General features: G+C 40.9%; 2 protein-coding genes across 2 annotated transcripts; one reads left to right on the top strand and one right to left on the bottom strand.

Annotated features, from left to right (window-relative positions):
- Window positions 1–1,398: 1,398 nt before the first annotated feature.
- Window positions 1,399–6,398, top strand: LOC139655351 (caspase b-like). Its single transcript, XM_071532737.1, has 4 exons — window positions 1,399–1,522; window positions 2,960–3,245; window positions 3,932–4,039; window positions 5,885–6,398. Exon 2 carries the CDS (start codon window positions 2,966–2,968, stop codon window positions 3,212–3,214), a length of 249 nt encoding a protein of 82 aa, XP_071388838.1. The 5' UTR covers window positions 1,399–1,522; window positions 2,960–2,965; the 3' UTR covers window positions 3,215–3,245; window positions 3,932–4,039; window positions 5,885–6,398.
- Window positions 6,399–8,289: 1,891 nt separating this feature from the next.
- Window positions 8,290–11,275, bottom strand: LOC139655336 (lysozyme g-like). The gene is made up of 5 exons (XM_071532718.1): window positions 11,056–11,275; window positions 10,820–10,903; window positions 9,754–9,956; window positions 9,507–9,645; window positions 8,290–9,282 (listed from the first exon to the last, which is right to left on the bottom strand). The coding sequence occupies exons 1-5, from the start codon at window positions 11,057–11,059 to the stop codon at window positions 9,146–9,148; spliced, it is 567 nt and encodes a 188-aa protein (XP_071388819.1). The 5' UTR covers window positions 11,060–11,275; the 3' UTR covers window positions 8,290–9,145.
- Between the last annotated feature and the right edge of the window lie 309 nt (window positions 11,276–11,584).

Genomic DNA, 11,584 nt, shown 5'->3' with positions numbered 1-11,584 from the left:
CAGCTGTGCGTGTCCGCAGTGTGTTTATACAATATTGTGGGAGTAAAGCTACCTAACCGTGTCCCACTCTCATGTCTGTGTGTCTGTGAGAGTAAGAAACTGAAGGAACCGTGCACTTGTCTTGTGAAAAAGTTTCCGGATACATTTCTCCTTTGCCCAGAATTTCTCTCAAACGATTTTGTCATATGAACTGTAACCAAGTAAAATCTTGAAAATTGTTGCATGTTGCTTTTATATTTTTGTTGAGTTTAGAATAATATTGCACGCCGGTTATGGTGGGCTGGTCTGGATCAAAGTCCAGGGCTGGGTTTTTTTTGCCCCAGTCCGTCCCTGCACTCAGTGTATAAACAGTGGATCAAATTTCAGTCAAATTTATCCAAGCTGTCAGACCAGTTCTGTGACTTCCTCATCTCTTTCTGATGAAATGAGGTTTGGCAACAGTCTAACTTGAGGCCTGGTGTTGATTTTATCTGGCAACACTAAAAGTAAAACGTGTAAAACATTCTTACAGAAGGTTCAGTTTGGCCCCAAAGTCAGACAGAAATGTGGGAAATCTCAGTACAGTTAACTAATGAATATTCACACCTGTAAGCATCAAATACATACGTTGAACGATGTAACCACCATCATCATATACACAGGCATATATTTTAACAATACAATGCAATTCCACATAGCTCATTTATCAAACATGTCTAATGTTTACTTGTTATTTATAAAGCACATTTCCCCCACTATAATTTATTTGCACAGCAGCAAACACACACTAAAGCATTTTTTCAGGGGATCCAAATTTTGGAACAACACCTACAACCTTTCAGTCACAGCTTACTTCTGGTTAACACAGCAGACTAATTAGTTAATATGTGCGGTTCTCGTTACTGGTTGAGGTAATGAGGAGACTCCAGCTGAGTTGTGTTTTGTGATCAAGACGCTGATATGTGCTCCAACAAACCACAGCAAGGCACATTATCAGAGCAACGTGGGTGTGAATCAAGTTCAAGATCAAGTAATTTTTTTTATATAGTCCTTCATCATAAGCATGGGGTCAAAGGACAAAGAGGGTCTTGGACCGCAGTTTGGGAACCACTGTTCTAGAACAATGGGATGTGTGAATACATAATCAGCTTTTCACCATGTTTGACCCCACAGTCAGCTAAAGTAGCTTTCAAATATGACTTAGTTTTAATAAAATAAAATAAAAATAGTGAAATTTACATGTGGTCTTATTTGCCCAGCTCCATGCATTATGTTCCTGTGCTTAGACTACCTTTTATTTCATTGTAGATTATGTTGTTGGACACATTAAAGCCACACCTCCTGATCTGTGATTTCTCCACCTCAGACTAACAAAGGTTAGACTGGTTTAGTGTGACGTTTCTAGACTTTGGTAGTTAAGTTATGAGGATGTGACAGCAGCCTCAGATCAAATGAACACAGACACCAGGACTGAAGTCTGCCAGTGTTTCCTCTACAGATGAAGGCAGAAAGTATGTTTGACTGGATCTGGATGTGAAGCAAGGTACGGATCCTACCAAGTGAACTGTGTGGAATTGCATTGTATGTGTAAAAGTGTTTGACTGTGTATATGAGGATGGTGATGAAGTCAGCATTAAAACAGCATTATTATGGTAAAATGAAAAAATGTTGATGAATAATGTTAAATAGGCCTAGGTGTAATGCTGAGTATAGGACCCAAATGCATAGATGACTCAGTGGCAGAAGTAGTTTTAGTCTTTTATATAGACTCAGCAAGAAAATACAAAAAACAACAAAAACTAATGTCAACAGAGCAGAACTAAGGTCTGTGCTTGTAGCAAACACGCCACAGCAAGAAGGTATACAAACAAAACCTATACTAAACTGAAGAATAAACAGGCAGATGATCTGTCTCTCACACAAAGAGAGCATGTAATACAACCTTCTTAAACTTTTGACATGAGGTTGAAAGTTTATCGGGAACGTGCCTCAAAGTCTGTGAGTCAGTGAGTGCGGACTTTGGGATTGGGTCTTAGAAGACACACATCTGAAAAAGGAGAGAGTGAGTGAGAGAGACTAGTATAGGCTACATGCATGATGGCTTAAAGAGTGGTGTGCCTAAAATACCAGCAATTCCACACGTGCTCAAGTGTTGAGATAATGACTGATAATGTCGTTTCTCACCACAAGCAACACATAGATTCCATTTAACTTCTCAGAAAATGTGTTTTAGTGCATCTGACTCCTCAGGTCAGGCAGGCTATTGTTTTTGTATGTGTTATCTCTTTCTTTCTTTCTTATAAAAACTGCCTTCCCATGCACAAAAATGCACAAAACTTTGTAAAAGACTGTAATATGGGCGCAATCTTCCTGATGGTGGCGCTACACCAACCATTCAAAGTTAAAAAATCAGCCATAGTGCCTCAGTTGTTCAATTTTCTGAGGATGTAAGCCCATATGAGAGGAATCCTTTGTTCACTGCTACCTAGTGGAAATAAAGTTAATCACTGTTTTTTTCTCATAAACTGTAAACCTACAGTAATTAAGTCTAAATCCTTCCACACCTTCGATCCTTCAGTCCTCGAAATGACACCAAACCAGCCTCCACAATCTGCAGGCCATCAGCTTTAAGTTATATTAGGTTTATAAAAAGATCCAGAATTGAGCCCACAGTGACTTTAATTGTCTTACTGTAAATTGTACTGTACACATTTTAACTTATTTGAACAATTACAACCTTGTTGGAGAAGTTCATATATAAGTGCTGTTTGTTTATACCAAAGGGTTATATATGATCAGACAATAGAACAAATATTATTAATTACATTATCAATTACCTTTTATGATCTGGCTGACAAAGTACTTTTACAAAACTTCCACATCTATAATACTGGTATTGACGAGAATTCATTTTTAATGATCCCAGTGGAGAAATTGCATAGTTGTCCTTTGAGTGTAAAATATTGGCCGATTTTACCAGGGAGCAATGATGACGATGGATAAAGAGAAGCTGTTGGAAACACTGGAGGATTTGGGAGGGGAAGAGCTCAAGCGCTTCCAGTGGTTCCTGCAGCAGGACGACATCCTGGAAGGCTTCCCAGCCATCAAAAAGAGCAAAGTGGAAAATGCTGACAGGGAGGACACAGTGGATCAGATGGTGCAGACCTTCAACAAAAACACTCTGGAGGTGACCAAGAAGGTTTTGAAGAAGATCAACAGGAATGATCTAGAGTAGAGTTTGTCCAACAGCAGCTCAGGACCCAAAGGTAAGACATGGGGAGATAAAAATACGAACATGTGAAAAACAAAAAAGACACACATGAATTTATATTTAAACACTGGTAACACATTATTTGGATAGTCCAACGTTGCCACTAAACTAACAATCAAGTGATGAAAAGTAGATGTTCAACAAAGTGCCACTTGTCTATTTGGTCCATCTCTACAGACTATCTAACCCTAACCCTAACCCTAACCCTATCTCTAAAATTAACCCCAACCCTAAGATTAACCCAAACCTCTACAGAGACTTCACACAATTATGAGTTTCACTTGAAACTCAGTAGACCTTTTAGTGACATAGTCACTTGAAAGGAAGTTGAGTGTCAGCATTGGACTATGAGACTCCTCCTTCCTTGTTGGTGCTGGTTAGTGGTTACTGGTCTGTGCCAATGATTTTATTGCACATCCTCACAGTGTTGTGGAGGCGGTTTGTGTTGATGTTACACAAACCTTCTGAGGAAGAAGAGGCGTTGCCTCTATGTTTTGGGTATTTCTCTTGAAGATGAGTTTGTGATGGATGGTGGTGCTGAGGTATTTGTATTCCTCAGCACGCTCTGTGGTTAGGGTTAGTTACCATTTATCTCACTCTCTCTCTCTCTGTCTGTCTCTCTCTCTCTCTCTGTCTGTCTGCCGCTCTCTGACTCTCTCTGTCTCTCTCTCTCCCTCTCAGTGGATGTCAGTGATGTTGGGGAGACTTCAGCAAACAGAGGAGCTTCCTCCATTCAACCACAGTCTGCTCCTCTTCCTCACCTTCCCACTGACAGCAGTCAGACTGAAGGTAAAGCTATTCTCTGGCTTGTCCTGGCTGCCATGTTGGCTGTCTTCTCATTGCCCATTTAGTGTAAAATGATGAAGGATTTACATAATATGTTTCTTTTACTGGATGTCACAGCTCCTGGGGCCGTATTCACAAACGTTATGAGAAAATCCCTGTTTAATTAATAGTAGAGCAAGTCAATGATGCAGATGTCCTTCCCATCAGTGAACCCGACAACACCGGGGAAGCCCACTATATCCATAAATGCTGTTTTATTGGCTGGCAATAGGCCGCAGTCTCTTGCCAGAGTGAAGTAGGCGTACAGGTCCTGGAGAGAAGGCAGGTTGCAGCCGATCACCTTCTCTGCAGAGCGGATGATCTGCTGCAGCCTGGACTTGTCCCTGGCAGTAGAAGCAGCAAACCAGATGGTGATGGAGGATGTGAGGATGGACTCCATGATGGCTGTGTAAAACTGCACCATCATTTTCTGCGGCAGGTCGAATTTCTTCAGTTGGTGTAGAAAGTACATCCTCTACTGGGCTTTCTTCATGATGGAGCTGATGTTCTGCTCCCAACTGAGGTCCTGGGAAATGATGGTGCCCAGGAATCTTCTATAGCTTACATATGCCTTGTGGTCTGCCTGAAGTTTAGATTTTTTAAAGTTCACCAGATGCTTGTCCCTCTCTCTAATCAAATCTAGAATCTCAGAAGTGATCCATTTACCTCTCCTATGTTTAATTCTAACCTCCTTAATTGGTGCCACTTTGTCAAGCACACACAAGAATTTCATTTTAAAGATGCCATGCTTTATCAGCATCATCATGTTCCAAAACAGCAGACCAATCTATCCCATGTAACTGTTGTATAAATGAGTATTTTCTCATTGATCTAATGCTGACTGAATTTTACTGTCCTGGGTTGACTTTTGATTTGGTAACCTTATGAGTACAAAAGATAATTTTGTGGTCACTGATCCCAATATCTAAAACACCTGACTCGATTTTAATGATGTCTGAAACCAATATCAAATCTAAAATTGACTCACCGTTTGCACACACCCTAGTTGGTTCTGTTATAAGCTGTTGGAGGCCAAATAATCTATTAAAATTGTGCAAAGAGTCCACCAGTCCATTTTTCTTTGAAGATGACTGTACATTTGTATTAAAATCCCCAATAATAATAGATTCAAATTTCATAAAATTGTTACATTCGTTGATAGCCAATTCTAATAGTTCATAAAAATCGTTCTGTTTGGGAGGTCTGCAGCAAACCCCGACAAGGAGCGGTCGTGTTTTAGGGCAATAAAAAGGTCACAAAAGTCACATGCAACTGCTTTGCTGTTTTTTCTTACGGCCTTTTCGCATGTCGGACAAATGTCAGATTTTGTGGTGTTGCTGGGACCTGGGCAGGGGTGAACGTCGCCCGTAAGAGCAAACAAAGGGTTCTGATCAGTTTGTTTTGTATTCACCGTTGTATTCACCATTTCTGATGTCTGTTCCTGTTTTTGCAGGTAGGGTGATATCAAACTGCTGTATAATTGACCATGACCAAAAGTTATATTCCTGACAGGCAGTCCTTTCATTGGGGAAGAGTCAGAAGGCCTCTCATTTCCAAACCATGAAGGGGCATTCACAAATCTCCACATGTTCAGTAAAACATGTGGAGTAAAAAAGGGTAGTAAAACTCTAGGGACGATTAACACCACATTTGGCTTCAAGTTCACCAAGCTACCTGGGCCTGGTAGAGGAGACCAGGCTGTAGCTGGTAGAGGAACAGACAACTTGTTAATAAATCAACAAATAATAAACACAACAGTTGTATTAGATGGTAAACCGCTGCTGTATTGTGTCTTGTTCTCTCCATCAGATGCCTGTGAACTCACTCTGGACCCCCGTGTACCATAAGGCTCAGTTCTTTCCACAGCGACCCGGGTTCAAATCCGGCACACGGTCCTTTGCTGTATGTCCTCCCCTCGCTCTCTCTCCCATACCTTCCTGTCTCTCTTTCACTATATCTGTCAAATAAAGCATAAAAATGCCAAAAATAAATCTTTAAAAAAAAAAAGAATCAAGTTGTTGTTTATGATTGATGGGTTAAAATATCTTTCTTTTGTGTCTTTGTTTAATTTGGTATTTTTTAAACATTGTTTAAGATGTGTGTTTGTCTGTCTGTTAGCAGGATATCTCGAAAAGTTGGGCACAGATTTGCATAAAACTTAGTATGAAGGTTGGTTATGGGCCAAGGAAGAACTGATTAACTTTTCATGTCGATTGGCCAAAAGGGGGTGTGGTTTTGGGCGTGGCATATCACCAAAAGGTGGTTGTCACACATGGTGGAGGTCTGTGCTCTACTGAGCACATTTTAGTTTTAAAATGTAATTATTTTCCAAAAATAAACCAATATAATTCTCTGTTGTTGTCTATGTTGTGAGTCATGACTTCTCATAATCAAGAAAAACATAATCTGTCATGGCTGATTTACTTTGCTGACACTCACGTTCACATAATTATGCTAAATATGTAGAGAAAAACACACTATGGATCTTTAATATATGTGCAGGAATGTGACAGTGATTACAAATATTTTTCTTCACACAAGTACACACACACACACACACACACACACACACACACACACACACACACACTAGTGTATGTTTACTAGCAAGTAGGCCCCACCTGCTACATAAACATTCAAAGAGGAGGGGCTAACAGATGGGCTTATCTGCTGAAAACACACACACACACACACACACACACACACATACACACACACACCATTAGCATGGTTTTGAAATGTGTTTGTTTGATTAACATGTAACTGAAATAATTAAACTCAGACGAGTTGATATTCAACCAAACTGATTTTTATTAATTATTAATATAATTATTATATATCATTACAATAATGATATTATTAATTAACTTCAAAAGTAAAACTGTTAATTTGCATAAAATTATGTTTGGAGTGCAGATCAGCAACATTACAAGGAGCAATAAGGAGGTCAGAGGTCACAGCAGCCTGACAGTGGATGGAACCACATAGAGTGATGATGATGAAGAAGAAGAAGAAGAAGAAGCAGAGCTGACTGACCTGCTGTTCCTTCACTGACTGATCAATGACTAATCTGACATGATGAGAGCGAGAGAGAGACAGAGTGAGAGAAAGAGACAGAGAGAGAGAAGAAGAAAAACCTTCCCCCAGAGCCTGAAACCATGAGTCCAACAACCTAAATAAAGCAGTAGGACTAGGACACAGGATAAAAAGATGTTGTATAGACTCCTCCCTAGAACAGAAAGGACATCCCTCCCCTATACTGGGGTCAAGGGGCACCAGATCTCTGTTTGTAGCTATGGCCCCAAGTACAATCCTCCACTGGAGGTCACCCGTCCGTTTGTCAAGAGGGGGGTTGTACAGGGATCACCAACAGCCTCTTGGGGAAGATTCTGGGCCAAAAAACTCAGCCCACCTCAACGCCTTCATCCCCGCCAGAGAGTGTAAGTGTGACACTTTAACAATCAATTTTTTGCAATATGGAAACGTCACAAACAGCATATCTTCCTGCTGATGTCAGCTGCTTATCAGTAGCATCAGTGAAATATGCCAACCAGACAGATTCCTGCTCCTCTCTGTACCCAGAGATATGAACCTGACTTGTCGAGAAGTCACACTACAAAATCAATTTCATGACATGTGACTGTGAGCAACTCACTAGCTCACCTCGGTGCCTGAGAGACAGTCACTGGTAGTCCAACCACATGTTATGAGCTTCCACTCAGTTCCCTCAGTATGTATTACAGCACAAAGCGGCTATATTACTGTATGCAGCTAAAGCCTTTCCAAGTCTGCTGCAAGCTGGACCTGAGACAACATTAAGAATACATTGGATACCCACGTTTCAAAATATGTTTTCTTGTCATACAAACCATATTTTTTATGCTTATTAGATATAATCAAGTAACATGTGCCTTGTTTTTAGCTTACCAGCCCACAGTGTTTTATTCTGCAGGGGGTTGAGAAGGCTTCAGCATACAATATATAGCCTGTAGCTTTTGGACATGGATTTCACTGGGATAATGCTGGAGGCCCATTTTAATCCTCCAGTGACCTGCTACTGAGTTTCAACCCTGTCATTTGAAAACACTCTCATATACAAGTCTTTCTCCACAGCAGGAAAAACACTATAACTTGGCTTTTTAGTATCCATGAAATCCCTTGAAAATCTGTCCTAGTTTGACATTTGACTGATTGATTATTGATGCCAGAATCAATTACACTTGGACTAGAGCAATATAAGAATGTAGTTGATTTTGGGAGATTTAAATCTTGAGCCTGCTGGTCAAAATAGACACAGTGATGTATTGCCATGGTCAGGTTTCCTGGAAAAGCAGAGGATTCTCTTGAGGGGGAGTTTACCTGGACATTGTACAGTCAGTTTGCACTGTTCACCTTATGTAATTGTACAGTCTAAAGTACACTTTGCATCTGGTGACAAGGACGTCAATGTGAAACTGAAACTGAAAATTATACAATGGTTGTATAAGGAAAGATAAACAGATGCCCATTTTCAATGGTGCTGAGATAGCTCAGTGTGATTGGCTGGATTTTGACCGATGGGTGCACATAAAAATAAGAAAGCTTCACTCGGTATAGAGGTATTATATTTGCAAATTAGGGTGAGCGTAATCTCAAATATGATGACACAGGCTTTCAGTAGGTAAATTATTCAAAGAAAAAAGAGAGACTGAAGTTGCTTTACACTTAACACTTGTATAAAATGGTCAAATCTGGTATTAAATCTAGCCAGCTTCACTGCCAGTTTACAAAAACACACAAACCAGATGTGAAAATCCATATATTTCACTGATGATAATACCAATAATGTTTTGAAATGTTTTGACAGTACAAATATCTCGAAGACCATCTAACTTGACAAATGTTTAATTTGGCACACAGTCAAGGAGACATTAACAACAAAACTCAAGATACTGGAACATATTTTGGAATTGACATGAAACATTCAGATATATTTGCATAAACCTATCCTTGTCATAATACTATATACTACCCCAGGAAGTCTAAGTCTGTTGAATATAATCAGTGTAAAACCATGTAGTATCAGGACTGTCAGTTATACCCGTGTTTTTTAAAGTACTGGGACCTGGCAGTGACATCATTGGCGTAGTCCCGTCCGGTAGTGCGGGCGTCCACTCCCCCATAGGAGTCCACGCTCCCTGCACCCATGTTGTAGGCACTCAATGCCCCTGAAGCAGGGAGAGAACAATCGTTTTCTTATTTCAAACTATTTCATGTTCTTCAGTAGGTACTGATGCATACGTTTGGGCATCATTCAGAAATGTTTAACAGCAGATAACATTTCTAAATCAATACCTTTTTGATATTTGTTTACTGACTGAACTGGCATGGTACCGACAGTTTTTGATACAATGCATGCAGAACTCTTCAGACTGGCGAAGACGATCCGTACCTTTCAGCTTCTGTTCCTTGCTCCAGCTGGGATGCCGTCCCTCGATGTCAGAGTAGGAGCCTTTAAACACATCGATGCCTTGACTGATGTGTTCCTCGCTGTCCCATCCGCCGCGGGGCTCGTGCCAGCGCTTGTCAACCTAGGAGCCAGAAGACATAACACATGGTCAAGGCCGTGCGGGCGGGCGGGCGGCGGGGAGCGTGTGCGCACCGGCCGCCGCACAGACGGACAGAAACACGCAGCCCACCTGCATCAGTCCGTAGGCGTTTCCGTGGTCGCCCCAGCCGCCGTCGAGCCCGGCCCCCCGGCCCCCGCGGGTCTCTCTGGAGATGATGCCGGCCACGACGGCGGGTTCCACTCCGTGTCTGTTGGCTGCGCTCATGATCTTGTCCTTGTGCTTGTCTATGTAGGGCAGATCGCTCGCTGCCATTTCCTGAGATGCAGACACTCCTGCGTTGCAAGGGGAGAATGAAGTTAGCAGCAACTCCTTGGTTGGTTCTTTCTCAGTGCATGGCTGCTTTACTGGTGCACATTTGAAATGATCATTCCAAGGTTTGTGCACCCATAGTGATCACTCTTGCCCAGTGGTGGAAAGAGCACTCAAATCCTTTACTTAAAGTAGCAACACCATAATGGAAATTTTTTTATTAAAAGTAAAAGTTCTGCATTCAGAGTTTACTTAAGTATAAAAGTATTAGTAGTAAAATGTACTTAAGTAGCCTATCAGTAGGTAAAAGTAAAAGTAAAAGTTCTGAAGAACAGTCCCTTTCAGAGTGTTAAATTGAAGCATTAACCTGCAAGAAGTATTTTAATGTTGTAGGTCTAACTGCTCCATATATATATGGGTAGTTTAACCTCTAACTATGCAACATATTTTATGAGCTTATCGTATGTTTTGCATGTAAAACCTTAATCTGCAAAGTAACTAGTAACTACAGCTGGTAGATAAATGTACAATATTTCTCTCTCAAATGTAGTGGAGTAAAAGTATAAAGTCTAACAAAATGGAAATACAAGTACCGCACAATTGTACAGTATTTCAGCAAATGTACTTAGTTACTTTCCACCACTGTTCTTGCCAAACCTTTCAAAATTGAGATGGCTGTCCACAAGTATCGCACATAATTCAGGAGCAGACAAAAAAAAAAGTCTCCAGTAAAAGAGCCAAGCTGTTCACATACAAAACACAAAGATGTACAACTTTCTAATGCATTTGATTCATTCAAGGTCATTTTATCACAGTCGACCTGGCTTGGCCCTTTTCCTTCCCGGTCCTATTCATCATGGTCAGTGCAAAGTTTAGTGTCACTCACCACTGGAACTTCTTCCATCAGCTCTTGCTGTTTCCTCTGATGCACCAGTTGTGTCAACTTTACTGATATTTCCATAGTGAGAGGCTGAAAAAGCAGAAAACTATATTTTACACAGTTGACACATACATTTTTCTATTCAGTCATGTAGATTATTAGTTGCGGTCCCTCCAGTGGAGAAGACACAGACTGTCTAAAACTATAACGCAACAGGTTAACATCATCAGAACAAAGCTTACCCATCTTGTTTTTTCCTCTGCGTTCCTCAAGCAAAAGGCTTCTGCGGTGGGTCTCCCTCCGAGCTGCTGCTTCCTTTTATTTAGTGCAGACCCCACCCATGTTCCAGGACAGCCAATCAAACCAGAACTCAGGCTACAGTGCAGCACTTGGATTTCCCAGAAATCATGGTCCAGCAGGGAAAGAACCCAGGCACCGCACACTGTACTGGCAGCTGGCCAAGTGAGTGAGTGTTTACCCCGACCTTGGTTTGGTGAAAGTGAAAGTAAAAAGCAAGTGGAAGAATGTGCAGATGAACAGTCTGGACACACGAGACAAAGGGAGGAGTCACAAAACTAATGTTAGCCTACTTTAAAGGGGAATTCAGACACTTCCAGAGGCTTCCCAGGGAAATGATGCCTACTTAAATTTGATTATTATTTCATTAAACAGCAGTCCGCAGTGATTGTTCTCACATTTTACTTTCTCCACACATACATTATAGACAGCTTGGAAATCTGTACGAAATCATATCAAACAACAATAAATTAA

Source organism: Centroberyx affinis, unplaced genomic scaffold (assembly GCF_046629955.1).
Source record: "Centroberyx affinis isolate AG114_WGS23_722 - 3 ecotype Tasmania unplaced genomic scaffold, CSIRO-AGI_Caff_v1 ptg002237l_1, whole genome shotgun sequence".
Lineage (NCBI taxonomy): Eukaryota > Metazoa > Chordata > Actinopteri > Beryciformes > Berycidae > Centroberyx > Centroberyx affinis.
This window is presented reverse-complemented; position numbering and strand designations above follow the sequence as displayed.